Source organism: Paroedura picta, chromosome 10 (assembly GCF_049243985.1).
Source record: "Paroedura picta isolate Pp20150507F chromosome 10, Ppicta_v3.0, whole genome shotgun sequence".
Lineage (NCBI taxonomy): Eukaryota > Metazoa > Chordata > Lepidosauria > Squamata > Gekkonidae > Paroedura > Paroedura picta.
The window spans coordinates 44,028,651-44,044,388 of record NC_135378.1 but is presented as its reverse complement, the minus strand read 5'-3'; the positions used below and the strand labels follow the sequence as shown (position 1 = coordinate 44,044,388).

General features: G+C 44.0%; 2 protein-coding genes across 6 annotated transcripts in view; one reads left to right on the top strand and one right to left on the bottom strand.

Moving 5' to 3' along the window:
* Positions 1-15,738, top strand: part of PALLD (palladin, cytoskeletal associated protein) — a 221,280-nt gene that overhangs the window by 165,086 nt on the left and 40,456 nt on the right. The gene's annotated exons all lie outside the window — the stretch shown is intronic.
* Positions 5,600-7,369, bottom strand: LOC143845340 (A-kinase anchor protein 4-like). Its single transcript, XM_077353641.1, has one exon. The coding sequence runs from the start codon at positions 7,214-7,216 to the stop codon at positions 6,266-6,268; it is 951 nt and encodes a 316-aa protein (XP_077209756.1). The 5' UTR covers positions 7,217-7,369; the 3' UTR covers positions 5,600-6,265.

Below are 15,738 nucleotides of genomic sequence, written 5' to 3'. Positions count from 1 at the left end.
GGGTTGCCAGTCTCCAGATAGGGCCTGGAGATCTCCCTCATTTAGAACTGATATCCAGGCAGCAGAGATCAGTTCCTTGAAGAAAATGGCTGCTTTGGAGGGTGGACTGTATGACTTAACCCACTGAGGTGCCACTCCTCCCCAAATCCTTCCCTCCCCAGGCTTTGCCCTCAAAATCTCCAGGTATTTCCCAATCCAGAGTTGGCAACTTTGTTTGTTAACTGTAAAGCTAAACCAACCCAAACTTTTACTAGCCAGATCAGAGCAGATATCACATTTTTTTGTCTTGTCTCTTAGCCCAGCAGACACCAGTTTCAAAGCAGTGGACTAGTCATCATTGTCAGTTTAGACCTGACTTGGCGAGCAAAGGTCGTTTTCCAGTCCAAATCCTCCATCGGATCTTCCCTCCCTCCTGCCACCATAGCTATAACTTATATTCTCCAAGGACCAGCAGCCTTACAAATCTACACTCAGAGAGATGCCTGATTTATGAAGAGGCTTGACTGGACTTCAGAAATGAAATACATACCCCTGGTGTGCTCAAGTTTTCTGTTCCCTCAGGCCGTTGACAGTTATATACTGGTTTATAATAGGGCCTGTATTCTGTGGAGCTTGCAGAAGGACTTCAGTAAAACTTGCTGTTCTTTTGTTTTGAAGGATACAAAGAAAGAAGTTGCCTAGCCTTGTTTGGCATTCATTTTGTGGTGCTGCTTAGCAAAATAGTCTGCAATGTGCAGGAGAACAGAAGGCAGAGCTTTGCTCTCCACCCCAGCTTAAAGCATAGTTTCAGTTGTTGAGCTCAGTGTGTAGCTGTTTGGAATGCTTAGATCTGAGAGAGTTATCTTATGGTATGTCATTTATTGTTTGCATCCATGGATGTTCAAATGCAGCATGACCTTAAGCACGCTCAGAAGTAAGACCTACTAAGTTCAGTGGTATTTGCTCTCTAGAAGGTGTCTTTATTCTGCCGCATGAGTATCATTGAATTTATGTTGACTACTTGCAGAGGAGAACTCAGCTCAACAAACAGATGTGGGGTTCAAAATATGAGCCATTGTGGAGTTATGTTCTAGAACCACTTGTGTAGAATTTTAACTGACACAACATCATCTCTGAGGTGGCATAGCATTCTCTGCTTTTTGAATTAATAATTTATATATTTGGCAGAGTTACAGAGGTTAAATCAGAAGTATCAAAACAGAAGGATGCTGGGCACCTATCCTTCATGAGGGTTGCCAGTAGGTCAGAGTGAGGCCTGGAATTATCCAGGAATTGTAGGTGATCTCCAGGTTACCGAGACCAGTTCCCTGGTGGGTATTGGGCACCCATCCCCCGCTGAGCTGCTTCTTCCTGAAACTCTTTCCTCCTCAGGCACTACCCTCAGATCTCCAGGGATTATTTCCCAAAGCAGAATTGGCAGCCCTGTCCCACATTCTGGCCACAGGTATCTTCTATGGATTATTTGATGGGTAAAACACAAGGTTTCTTCCTTTGTACTCTTGATGAGAAATACTGAAAGCCTTAATCAGCTTTCCTATTTCTTTTGTATCGTACCCAGAGCTCCAGTGGTTTTGGAGCAGCAAGAGGACTGCTGTTTTAAATTCTGTTTCTGATTAACAGCATCAGCCTTACAAGATGATCTTCTCTGAGAACTTAAATGGATACACTGAAGCAAATTGTTATGTTGGAGAGAGGTTTTCCTATTAAGGGCGAGTGATGTAATGCCTGTGGAATACAGCCAGGTTCTCTCCACTCATTTTATTTATATTAGCTGCATACCAGAGAAAGATACCCCTAAAAACATGAGTGTGGCTTGCTATTTTTAGCCAGGCTAGATTGGAAAGAATCATTTTTAAAGGTATTCTCAGCATCTAAATTCAATCAAATAGTTTTAGCAAAACATTTGTTAAGGATCTTAAAAACAGAGTATATATTTGATGCTGCCTGTCTTGAGGCATGTGAAACAGTTACTCTTTGGACTAAAGCCTTGATCAGTTCTTATAAAGTTCCCCCCACCCTGGCTATTTGACATTTAACATTCGTATTTAAAACCAGCATGTAGGTTGTTTAACAAGCCATTGTAACCTCTAGGATTCAACTGTTTGCTTTCTATATCCCTTGCCCAGTCCATCTTGGCCTGGTGTATAATATTCATTAAAACAGTAGATGAACCTGTCACCTTCCAACTCTATGGGCTTAGGTGGACTCAGATTAGGGCTACCAGTGCTTGGTTGTGGACAAAGAAAAGTGTTCCCTCTCTCTTTTAATAATTTCAGGACAGAGCAATAGACTTAGCGTCTCCTGTCACTGCAACACTGGGTCAAGCTTGGACAACACCATGCCTGCAGAATCTCTCCCAACCATGTTGTTTTTAAAGTCAAAACAATTCCCTTTGAGAAAGAAAGCAGAAGTCCTGGGTGCATGTAGCCCTGGCTTTCATTTGTCCTGGAAGCAAGGAGACATGCCCCCCCAAACTACAGCATCCTGTGGGTATAGATGTTGATGTGTATGAATGTGGTCATCTTGCTTTTGCAGAATTCCCCCTTGTTCTCCCTGATCACTTTTGCCGACAGCGTGTTTCTTTCCGACTATAATGGTGCTATGAAAATGTGACCAAGGAACAGTCTTGCATTAGAAATGCTCCACCAAACTATAGCTGGACAAAAGGAATTCATTTGCTTGCTACCACTGGGGTATTTCATTCATTTACTTCTATAACACACAGATGTGCACATTTCTTTATTGCATTTCTGCTCCACCCTTCAAGGTCCCCTGGGTGCCTCATTATAGTATTAGGGGGGGGGAATTTCAGGGGCTTAAGTGGGACATATTGAATCAGTTATTTGATGCTTGTAGGATATGCTAATAAGGGACTCATCCAAAGAGCAACCTGGAACAAAGAAGACAGGCAGAGATGTAAAACAAAGTCCTAGTTCAGTAGTTGGGAATGTGATCTCTGAGACCCAAACCGGAGAGAGCCATTTATGCTCAAGTCAGTACATGCCAGCTGTAGAGTCTGGGACCTTCGAGTGTGATGGGAACATCCCAGCAGAACCATCAGCAGTTGCTAAAGGAAGTTATGAGCTACTCTCTGACCACCATCACTCCCTAGTTTCTCTGCCTGATCATAGGGCTGTGCTTGCCCTTCCCCGCTCAGCAACTGTGTTCCTCATCATGTATGTTGTATGGTAAACTGAGGGAGCTTGGAAGAGCAGGGTAATTTTTTAATGCAAGGTTAACGTCTGGGTTCCTTTCAAAATACCTTTATTGGCATAAGCAGGGTATCTTTCTTGCATGGTCTTTTGAACTTTGCTTAGTGAACCAGAACAGTTCTGTGCTGGCAGCCACTAAAATGCACTGCAATCCTTAAGCCTGAATCAAAGGAAACTGTAATGCAGTGATATTAAGGGGAGATACACAAGGCAAGTATTTGTCTGTGTGCATCTGCTGGAATTTGATCAGTGCTATCCTAAGCATAGTTATGCACTTCTACATCCATTTAAATCAGGCTTAAAAGGGTAGGACTTTGTTTAGGATTGTACCGTAAAGCTCATCATACTTGTACCCCCCCTCGGTTGGTTCATCTAGCTGTAATGTATGTAGGAGGTATTCTGATGTTGTTGCATCCTAATGTAGAAGTGTGATATTTACCTTCCTGTTAGAAAATACTTACGAGAATATTTTGTACTGGTCAAGAGATGTTTTTCCCTTTCCAATCCTATAATTCTACAGCATACTATTCACTCTTTATGTTCAACTCATCTTAATTTTAAGTTCAAAAGTACATTCTAATTGGAAAAAGTTGGTTTGAAAATATCCATTAGTGTTTCTGATACCAGGTTCGAAAAGACTATATGTGTTTGGTAGGACTGTAATTGGCATTGCTAACGTATGAAGTATTGCCTTGATAGTATACAATTACAGAGATGTGTAATCACTTCTTGTTTAACAAATATTTCCCATTTGAACTAAAAAGGTAAAAAACTTTTCTATTGAGCCACTCTTCATCGTGGACCTAATCCTGCTAAAAATGAAGCAATGTAGATTCCCATTGATTTCATCGGGGCAGTTAAGCATGAGACTAAAGTGCTTGACTGCGATTGTCAACTGCACCTGTTCTCTTCTTCTGGATTGTGCTCTGTGTCATACTGTATTTCTGAAATGAGTGACTTCAAACAGGAGTATCTGAAGACACAAAAATGCAGTAGGATTAAATTATGTAAATCTAATTCATGATAATTCATGGCTTTGATAGTACATAAGTTTATGTGAGTTATGTAATATGCTGGGGGTTGCTTTGTTTTACAGGACAATATATCAAAGGTGCTGGAGAACCAGTTGGCATACAGTAGACCTTTAAATGTGTTCAACGTGTGTACAGTCACTGTAGAAGGATGGGGCTAAGATCATGGTGGCAACGTCAGTTTCACAATGTGTTTTTCTTCCCAAACCTTGAGAATCATTTGATATTTTAAAATGATACAACAGTAAATCATGAATACCCAAGACTCTTATCAACCTAAATATCTTGATGCAGTTAGAAGTCACCTAAAGAAATTAGGTTACTCATTCTGTAACTTTCTGAAGTTAAATTACAAACAAGCCAAAGACATGGTCAAACAGAGAGCAGTTGTCATAGAAAGACAGCAAGACCTAAGCAAGTCACCCCGTTTTAGAGCCCTGGTGAAAACGAGGCACATTATGTCACCAGCCCCTTATCTATTGTTTATTGAGCTCCATCCCGATAGAATGGTTTTAACATTGGCTAGATGTGAAGCCTTACCCATAGCCATTCTTGAGGGCAAGTATAAGAGAATTCCTTACTCTGAAAGATTATGCCCATGTAGAGTGGTAGAGATAGAATCTCCTTCGCTGTCCCCTCCATAAAGAGCCAATGGCTATGTTTATTCTCCCACTTCTGGGTAAATTCCATGACTGCTCAGAGGAAACTTGCTTGGACATGTTATTAAATGGCAAAAAACCTGTCTTTTACAAGCCAAGTGGCCAAATTCTATGCATATTTGTGCAGAGATCGAAATAATTGATGGTAATAGTGGCTAGGGCATTTATGATGTCTAATGTTTAAGTTTCATATTATTTTATGTGATTTTATTTTATTCAGATGGCTTTTTACTGTTTTTATCTGTATTTGATATTTGATGGTCTATGACCTTAACAATAACTAATTAAAACTAAATCATGACTATATATGTGGGCACGGATGCATCAAAGATATAAGAGTAGAGGTAACCAATAATCAGAAGCTAGGGTTTCTTTTCTCTGTAACTTGTAGGTGACTCTTCCATGTCTTTTCATGCCTTCTAACTCTTCGTGTTCTCAAGCCTTTCTTCCCTATCATTCCCAAAGCCTTGCCTAAAACAATCATGCAAGTTCTAGAAAATGAGTATTTTAGAACCAGTGATAGAAACATAAATTAAATGCCGCGCAAGTTTGCCTAATTTGTGAATTGTACCTTTAGCTGTAGTACAAGTTTCCTTAAAGTAACATTTCTAGCTCCTTTTGTGTAGCATCCAGCTGGTCCCTGGTTTCTTGGTGGTATACAACTGAAGAAAGCAATAAAACAGCCTTTCTCCTACTCTCATTTTTTACAATTGTTTTAATCGATGATCTTGCCCAGCTACAATTTTATCAACCAGTTGAATTCTGTGTGTATGTTGTTATTGTTGCTCTTGTTTATGTTAAGGCTGTGGTGATGACAAGCGCTGTGCCAGCCAAGAGTGAGTTGGGCGCCTAGGCTTGGTTGAAGCAATAAGAGAGTGAAGAGTTGGCTTTTCCAGGTACCAAGTAACCATTCTAGCTGTCCATATTGAAGCATGTTTCCTGCAATGGCATCTTTCTGTTGCTTATGTCATGAGCTCCTGAAGAAATTCTCCCATTAGCTCACTGGACATTTTCCCATCACTCTTGTCAAACTGGACAGTTGAATTAATAGGAAGAAAGGCCAGAACCTTGTTTTTCTCCTGCAAATTGTTGGCATTCTGGTTATTAGTCCATTGCCACCGCAATGGATTGTACCAAGTTTTCTCCCTTCATTAGAGAAGATCTTCTTGCCCTTGTAATAAGCAATTGTGGCAATTTTCGCTAAATCAGAGCCATTGGTTGCCTTTGCCACAAACTGACTCAACTTCAACACAGATTATATCAACTGGTCAATAAATTGTTTGCTTATCCGATCCATATTGCCATACATATCCCGTGCTCCATTAGTCTGTTTTAATAGGGCCCTTTTGCTCCTGAGCCTGATTTATGAAGTGGAGGCCTGCTTGTAAGCCCTGTTTGCATCACTGGCACTGTCATCCAGACTGGAAGCAGCATCACGCAAGACTTTCTGAACAAGGGACAAGAGGATACTAGATATACCTGCCCGTGGCGATTCACGGTGAGGAGACTCCTGTAGTCCACCTGACCCTTGGTGACATTTGGAAGATGGGCTTCCTCCAGCCCGGTCGTAATTGGGATCCTTGTGAGCGTAACCAGAGGAAGAGGCATGTACCTCATGAGATATTTCCTTTGTTTTTTCCATTAGATGTTGCTGTATCAGTTTCAATGCCATTCCAAAAACATCTTTTGCATGCACATCCAATGACCAAGGCTTTTCTGAACCACCATCATAAGTCCCTGGAGCTGCAACCTTTTCAGGACCGCTCACAGGCTGGCGCGTGGTCTTGCTACTGCTACTTTCCAGTTTATTCTGGATTTCCTGACGTGCCTTTTGAACAACCAAGGAGCAAAGTTTGTTGACATAACTGGAACTATGTTCTTGGCTTCCTCTTTGACCACTGGTGCCAGATGAAGGCAACTTCTCAGAGGCAAGGGTGTAGGCATTAGTTTTACGAGAGCCAGTTGCAGGTGTCAGTGCATGTTGAAATCCAATGGCATATTTTTGAAGGTCGTTGCTTAGCCAACTCACAACATTGAGCTCTTCAGTGGAGCCTTGCTTGAAAAGGCAGACTGCACCTTCAGTATTATTGGGATTGTTTTTTTCATTGTCTTTTATTACAATAACTTCTTTCTCCTCCAAACTGCCAAGATCAAGTTCATTTAATCCTCTCTGATCTTTATCCTTTATACTTAGGCTGGAGACATCAACAAAGCAGATCATTTTGCGGTCCTGGTCCTTCTGTCCCTCAGGGCTGTAGTGGTTTACTTTACATACAGCTGCCCCACTGCGTAGCCAGTCAATTTCTTGAGTCATCTTTGGTGTGTTAAGGTAGAATTGCAACCAGGGCCATAGAGTGTTCTTCTGTTACGTGAGCAGCTTTGATCCTGCCAGACTCAAGGTGTTGCCTCCTCTCTCAGCTTTCCATGCTCTTCTACTGGTAAATGGGATTTTTTGCCTGTGTGGTCAAACGGTTTCTATGACAGCAATGACATCATAAAGCATCAGTATCTTCAGCCAATCAGTGAAGCATCCGGGCGATGTTTTAAGAAGGGCTTGAAAAAGAGAAGGCAGGATCTCCTCCACATGTACACAGATTCTGCTTTAAGGTTGTTGGGTTGAAAGGATATTAAGCATCTGAAAGAAGGGGCTTTCTGTTTCAAATTGAAGGGTGCATCCTTTTATGAACTGAAATATCTACCTGTGATTCCTAAACTGGGGAATAATAACTCTCATACACGAAAAAGAAAGCTGATAAAGAGAGGGTGGCAGGTCCTCTGTTTCATCACCCAGATAGATTATGTCTGTTCTGTGAGGTTAGTTTAACAACATTATTGCGTGATAATGTTTTAGGATCATTGAAGTATTTCCTAAAGATTATGGCTGTTTTGCTTGTGAACATTTGTATAAAACGGAGAATTTTGTGTTGTTCCATTCTAATATTTGAGCAGTATGAAAATAATACTACCTGCTAAGTTTTCCCTCCTGTGGGCAGCCTCTAATAAAACAGGAGCTACATAAAAAAATTGTTGTCTATACATTTTGCACCCTTCACAACAAATTTGAGATATACTCTTTTGGTACAAGGCTGATAGCAGCAGTCTTGCTGTATTGTGGACTGAACATTTAGTAGACCCTGAATATAGACTTGAGCACAGTGTTCCCTTTCTTGGGTAACCCTGCTTTGTTATTTCAAGCAGTACTTTAAAGGGGGGGGGGAGGATCCTTCCTATACTGGCAATATTTTGTGTTCTCATCATCCCAGGCCATATCATTGCTTTTGGTTTCCTCAGGACAAACATTAGCTTGAGGCCTAGTTGTCAGATAAGGAAACAAAAATGGAAAATGAGCATGAATACAGCTGTTGGGTTCGGTGATGATAAGGCAGGAATAGAAGAATTAGAGTGGGATAGCCTTAATAATGTTCCTCAAGAGTGCAGCTGGAATGTCTTCTTAAGTTATCTGAAAAAGAAGCTTAATTGCACAATTCAGTACAGAATTAGGTCCATTTAGAACTATAGACATTAATGCATCAGAATACTTAACTGGATAAATTAACCACTGAAGACGTTCAGGGAATTGGAGATCTTTTCTATTTTCCTTTCCTCCCCCCCCCCCCCCACCTTAAAATGGGAAATGCTAAGTTTATTCTTTTTTCTCTTCTTTGAAGCAAAATATCACAAATAGTGAATGCTGTTTGCTTATTTCTGTTAGAGAAATAGGAGAGACAGAGGGGTGTTGGGGTTAAGAGCAGTGGACTCTAATCTGGAGAACTGGGTTTGATTCCCCATTCCTTGACATGCAGCTAGCTGGGTGACCTTAGGCCAGGCACAGAACCTATTTCACAGGGACCTATTATGCATGGAAATGGCTGCGCTGGACCGCTGCCAGTTCCTAGCAGCGGGCCAACATGATCTGCCACTTCCCGGGAACGCACAAGGGTAGGAAACCCCTGGTGCATGTGGACTGCCCTGACATTGTGCATACACATGCACAACGCCGGGGCTGGAAGGGTCTACTGCATCATGTAGCAGAGGTGGCAGTGGGGGGGGGGAGTGGCATGCCACTATCCCACAATCATAGGGGTGGAAACCCGCCCCGTTATGCTCCGTGGCTCTGCAAAGCTGACCAAGGTGTTCAGTGTCCCTGTAGGGGTGTTGTAGGTTGCGGGAGGAGCCAGGCCTTGAAGGCCCAGCTCTTCCTTTGTGCATGGGGCTGCCCCAGCAGGGCCGCTGATGGTGGCCAAGACAACACAGAAAACACAGAAGTCTCCATGTTCCCTTACTGCAGGCCATCTGAGTCCTTGATTTGGGCAAGGGCTGGGATGCAGCCGGGATGACAATGATGTATGCATAAGCGGGGACTAGACCCATTGCCCTGCCACTGACAGCCCAGCTTTCCCACCCCGTGCATAATTGTTCAGGGTGTCTGTTGTGAGGAGAAGAAGGGGACTGTAAACAGCTTTGAGCCTCCTTTAGGTAGTAAAAAGTAGGGTACAAAGAACTGCTCTTCTGGCAAGCTCCTATTAGCAAACAGATGCAAGAAAGAATGGGATGGTTTTAAAAGACTGTGCTAAGTTATTGGGTATGTTTGTTAACTGGGTGAACTCCAGAGTTCATGTGTGGTTACATCCATATAACTTTCTCAGGAACTTTACATAACACTATACAGTGCTTTGATCTCCACTTGTTCACAGTATCTACATGCAGAAGTGATTCTGCAGAGGAGCTAAACAGGCCCTGGATATTGTTTGAAATGCAAAGGGAACTGTGCTTAAGGACGAGGTTTGCTCTGAGATTGTCAGGGCTCAGTCAGAATCTTTTGGTTTCGCTGAGCCGCCCAGCGCCCTCCCCGGGGCCTGGGGAGCGTTTTTCCAAGTCGGCCAGGGAGCCAAAACGCTCCCCAGGCCCCGGGGAAGGCAATCCGCGGCTCCGCGAGCCACGGATCGCCTTCCTCGGGGCCTGGGGAGCATTTTCCTCCATCATACGCCGAAGAAAAACGCTCCCTGTGCCCCGGGGAAGGCGAGCAGCGGATCCGTGAGCCGCGGATCGCCTTCTCTGGGACCTGGGGAGCGTTTTTCTACATCGGGGGGGGGAGCCAAACCCCTAGGGCCTGCTGTATTTTTTTTACAGCGGGCTATACTGCTAGTACATAATAATTCATAGAGCTAAACCAATAAAAATATTAAAAACATTAAGGGCCATTTCCCACGGCGATCTTTGTTGCAAATTGTTTGCGGAATGAAAAATCGCCATTTAAAATAGTGGAATTCGTCGTTTTGCACACCTGGCTTTGTAGTGGAATCAGTTGCGTTTTTTTAGCGTTTCCCACAGGCTTCCGGTCTCGGCAGAAATCGCTAGAAAGGAAGCGCTATTGCCAAGCTTGTCCCGCCCCTGGCCGTCAAGCAGCCAATGGGCAGCCGTTAGCATGCTCCCAAACAGCCCCTTTCCCTTTAAGAAAGCTTTTTAAAAAAAAAAAACAGACCCATAGCAACGAATCTACGTAGATTCCTTGCACTGGAGAGACCCATCCAGCTGCCTAATGTGATCTATCGTTTGATTGTATGATCGTTGGCACGCTGCCTCGAGTGATAAAAAAAAATTCCCCCCCCCCTTCTCACGGGCTCGATTTTCGGCTGAATTTATGTGTAAAAAATAAAGGGACTTTATTTCAGCAAACGGGCTTTTAAGTGGTTTGTGCTTAGTGACTAAAGGTGAAGGACTGAAGCCAGGGAAGCCTCTAAACAGAAAGAGGCTCGCCGGTGCGTTTATCCCCGCTCGCTCCGAGAAAAAAAAATGGCGATCGCTTCGCCGGAAGTTTGGAGGAGAGATCCAGGGGGAGGGACTTTGAAGAACCAGCTACAATGGTAACGCACAGGTCTTTAGCGCTATTGTTGCAGATTGGTTGCAGGAGTGTATCGCTATCCGGAGGGTGAATCCAGTTTTCTGGATTCCCCTGAAAGCGCCACAACGAAGCGCTTTTGGCGGGTCGGTTTCAGGATTGTTGCAGATTGTTGACGACGTCGTGCGTTATGGCAAATTAGTAGCGTTTTCAATCGGCAACCATTGTGCTATTTTTAAGCCGTGGGAAATGCCCCTAAATATTCTCAAAACATTAACAATTAGTTCATAAATCAGAGCATCAATAAGCAGTGATGTATCATTGTTAGCCAGGAGGTTCATCCTTGCCGAAAGTTTATCGCAGGCCGAATATTACTAAAGGGTTTTTTTGTTGTTGTTTTGGCCCATCGATGTATCACAAAGGAAGGAAATTCAGTGATGATATAATGACTGCTGTTTGCAAATGCTCATGAGTTTTGCATAGAAGTGTTAAGAGCTTTGCAGAGAAATGTCACAAACTATTAGGGTTGCCAGCTTGCGGGTGGTGGTTGGAGATCTTCCACTGCTACAACTGATCTCCAGGTGCAGAGTTCAGTTCACCTAGAGAGAATGACTGTGGCATTTTACTCCACTGAAATCCATCCCCTCCCCCAAACCCCACCCTCCTCAGGCTCCACCCCCAAAACCTCCAGGTATTCCTCAACCTGGAGCTGGCATCCCTACATCCTATACCTCTTGGTTTTCCTGACCATCTCTATACATTTGCTTGTGTACATTGGAAGTGTGTGACAGCCTTTCTTTCTTTTTTAACAGACTAAACAAGTTTATGTCCTGAAATCTGAACCAGTTGGTTTTGCTCCAGAAAGGTCTGACAGGGCTTGGAACACATTGTACCTGTTCCAACAAAACGCTGGAATGGATCCCACCGTGTTTTCGTAGCATCCAAGCAGGCATCTAGCATGTCTTCTGCTGGTGTAGTGCTTCTCGATCCAAACCCACAAGAATGCAGCCTCCACCTGCAGCCCAGAGATCATTCCATCACAACTGGCACCTGGCTTCCAGCCACATTGTTTGGTTGAAGAGTTGGGACAAATTTCAGTTCAATCCCTACTAAAGCTATTTGCCCCAACTTGCCATATGTCCTTTGTTGGCCAGACCTCAGACCCTTTGGTGCAGCATTCCACATGCCCAAAGTTTCTTCGAGGCAGGAGTCTGAGCATCTGGGTCTTGCCATTTGTGGGAAGTATATTTACAAGAATGCTTCAGAATCCTAAAGATGTATAGCATGCATGCATGTGGAACCAGACAGGGAAAACCAGCAGATTACATTCTGTATTATCACTTTCTGTATTATCTTAATCGGGCCCTTTCAGCTGCCCCTGCCCAGGTTCCAAGCAGAAAGGCTTGATCTTCACTGAGAAAGCTGCAGCCTCTCCAAAAGCTTCTTTATGCCAATGTTTTAATTAAAAGGCCTGACAAAGACTGTAAGCTGGGGTTTTCCAGCTTTTTAAAGCTTGCAGGCACCTTTGGGGTTCTAGCAGAGGGGAATAAGTACTATCACAAAATGACTGCTTCAGAGATGGGGCACAGCATCAGATAGGGTTACCAGCTCCAGGATGAGAAAAACCGGGTGGCTTTGGGGTGAAGCCTGCAGAGGGCGGGGTTTGGGGAGGGGAGAAATTTCAGTGGGGTACAATATCATATAGTCCACCTCCAAAGTGGCCATTTTCTCCAGAGGAACTGATCTCTGTGGCCTGAAGATAAGTTGTAATTCCAGGGGCTCCCCAGGCCCCACCTGGAGCTTAGCATCCCTGGCATCAGATCGTTCCATTCTATGTGTTCAGTTTGTGTCTTAATGCCTGCTTTGCATTCCATGTGGAAATGGGGCAGTACCCCTGGACTACCAGATCAGCTGCAAAATATTTCTTTCTTTGTAGTGTGCTTCCTAGGGTACTGGCTCCCTCAGCTTGCTGTAATAGGATGTGCTGGACTTCAGTTCCTTTCCAGTTGAGTTTGGTTCTTGCCAGCAGCCAGTTCAAGGTCTCTTTTTTATGGTCACAGTAAAGTTACTGGTTAGGTACCTGGTCTCTTCTTCGTGATACTTGATGCTGCCTTTTGACTGTAGCCTGCAGTGAAATAAATAATAAGACATCAATGTGCAGAAAGATTTCTGCACCAAATCTAAAATTTGGCACAGGAAGATGACAAAGGGAGAGGGTGGTTGGGCTAAGGAGGAGAATAAAATGTTCTTTTCAGGTACATGTGTTTATCTGTCATTTCATTGGGCAAAGGGGGAGCGCTGGGTTTGAGACAGGATTTGAATGGCATCCTGGAGGTGCTCTGAGAGGTAGTTCTAGACATAAACAAGGGAAAAGGAGAAAGCCGTTGGCTGAAGACATGCTGGGGGAGCAAAGGTCATTGAGAGGTATGATGGGAGGACAAGGCCATGAAGGGCTTTGAAGGGAAGCACAAGAAGTTTGTGTTGGATTAAATAGTGGACCAGGACAAAATTTAGGGGTCTAAGGAGAGGTGTTCCATGATCAAAGTTATATGGATGTTGAATTATTTTGGCAGCAGGGACAGGTTTAGAGAAGGGAATTCAAGTTCAACAACATCACCTTAAACTTCTAAAAAGGAATGGGAAGATTATAGCAGTGGGCCATACTGCATACATGATGACTGCTACCCAAAAGAAGAGGTTCCAGTGGAGTAAAGATGACCCAGGACTGCAATAGCAGACATTTTCCTTGAATGTCTCAGATTTTCACTGCCTGAATCACTGGCTGTTCTGAGACAGTGATGGCAAAATTCGATTCGATTCAGATGCAAGGCCTGGTCTGCAAATTGTGCAACAGCACTTATCTTGCAGCATTAGTCATGGAACTGGTCTATTTAACTTGGCCTCGGCAGAATGTCTGTCTGGGATGCTTTGTCTATTGAAAGTTTGCACACAGTTGACTGCGACTGGTATGCGTGAGTGAATAAACATAATGTGCTGATGCGCCTGGGTTTGAAGGAATACGCGCAGCTAGTGCAGAGCCCTTGTACTAAAGATTCCTCTTTTGCTTTTCCAAGGAGCGGGTGTGTGAAGAGCCCTTCTGATGATGATTGATTTATGGCTTTTCCCCCCCTTTTTTTACAAACAGAAGCCACAAAACTAAACCATGCACTTTCTCCTCCCTTGTCTTTTGTAACTTGCTAGGTACTGTTTTTCAGGCCGTGTGTTCAGCAGTTTCTTTGCCACTGACCCAGGCCACATGGACAAAGCCCATGTTTTAGAAGAGACCCATTCTAAAACTGTGTGTGTAATGCATTGCCTATGGCACTTTGCCTTGTATCTTTTGCTTCTTTCTTGTGGTGTGTCATTTTTGTTTCCATTTGACTGTTGTTATGTTGGGATAACCAAGCTGTTCTTCATTATATACACACAGGATTAGCTTGACTGCCATTCCTTGGCATTTTGCCATGTTCCAGATGTGGAGAGTCCTGGCAATGCAGTCTGCATAGGCTAAGTTCAGGCATAATGGACTCTCAAGAACGGGCTCTTCTCCCCTCTATGGCTGTCAAATATATTGATGCTTTAGCATTGCATCTAAACCAGAAGAGGGAGAAAGAGCTGGGCATACCCTGCTTTTCACTATCCAAAGGATTCCAAAGTGGCTTATAAGCACCTTTCCCTCCCTCTCATCACAACAGACACCTTGTGAGGTAGGTGATTGAAAGAACTCTAACAGAACTGCTCTGTGAGAGCAGCTCTAAGAGCACTGTGACTAGCCCAAGGGCTGCATAGGAGGGAGTGGGGAATCAAACCCAATTGTCCAGATTAGAGGCTGTCATACTACACCACACTGGCTCTATATAAACTATAACTAGTATTGATGTGCCCCAATTTGGTCTTATTCTTAAACATGATAATTTGAAGGTAGTGATGTTTAGGATTGCCAGCCTACAGATCATAGCTGGAGACCTTCTGAGATTACAACTGATCTCCAGGCAACGAAAATCAGCTGACCTGGAGAAAATGGCTACTTTGGGAGGTAGACTCTATGGCCTTAGGTCCCAATGAAGCCCACCCCCTCCCTAAACTTTACCCTCCTTAGGTGCCACCCCCAAAATCTCCAGGTATTTCCCAAACCAGAGCTGGTAGTGCAGGTGCAATGTTGTATCCTTTTGAAAGCCCCCAAATTAGGGAGGAAAGAATTAAGGCTGGAGACTGTAGCAAGAAGGACAAGGATGTCCCTGAGTCTGACTTATCTTTGCAGGTATGTAGTGTTCTGTCTGTGCAGGGTCATTAAAGGTAAAATGGAGCTGATCCTGTACATTTGTATCTTTTTGTCTTGGCCTGTTTCTGTCTTTTGTGCTAAAGCAGCAACCTAGGAGCCTTGGATGATGCTGGAGGATCAGCAGCATATCTACCCTATTTTGCAGCTGGGACCAGCTGCTGGGTGGGGTTTGGTGATATGTGGGTGGGGCCCCTGCAGAGAAATGAACTGGTCCCTCTCCCTGGTGCCCAGCCTCCCACCACCACCGCTGTTGCCATTGAAGGTGTGATGGGCAATTGGCAGCCATCCGGGGTGGCCCACACCAACATCTACACCAGAAGGAATGCTGTAGGGGTTCATGTGGGGCAGCCATTGGGTATTGCAACATTGCGAGCAGCCATCTCACCTGGCATCAGGATATGGCATTGTGGGGCTGGACCATTTGCAGCCAGTGTACACACCATTGAACCATCTTCCACCTGCCAGGCTGGTTGGGTTGCACAATTCCCACTGCCCATCGAAGTTTGATGGGACCCAATGTGCCACCATCAAGTATGGGACCCAGGCATGAGTCCTGGTCACCATACTTACACACGCTGTTGTGGAAGTTGCTGGTCAGAGATTCCTTGTTATATATTATGTATTTTCCCACAAAACACCCATCCATAATTAAGACTTGACAGTGGCTGTTCCAGGTACATGTGTGGGCAGAACCAAAGCTATAGAGAGCCAGTTT

Excerpts from the sequence above, each read along its gene's own strand:
- LOC143845340 (XM_077353641.1), bottom strand. The coding sequence starts at position 7,216 with ATGACTCAAGAAATTGACTGGCTACGCAGTGGGGCAGCTGTATGTAAA.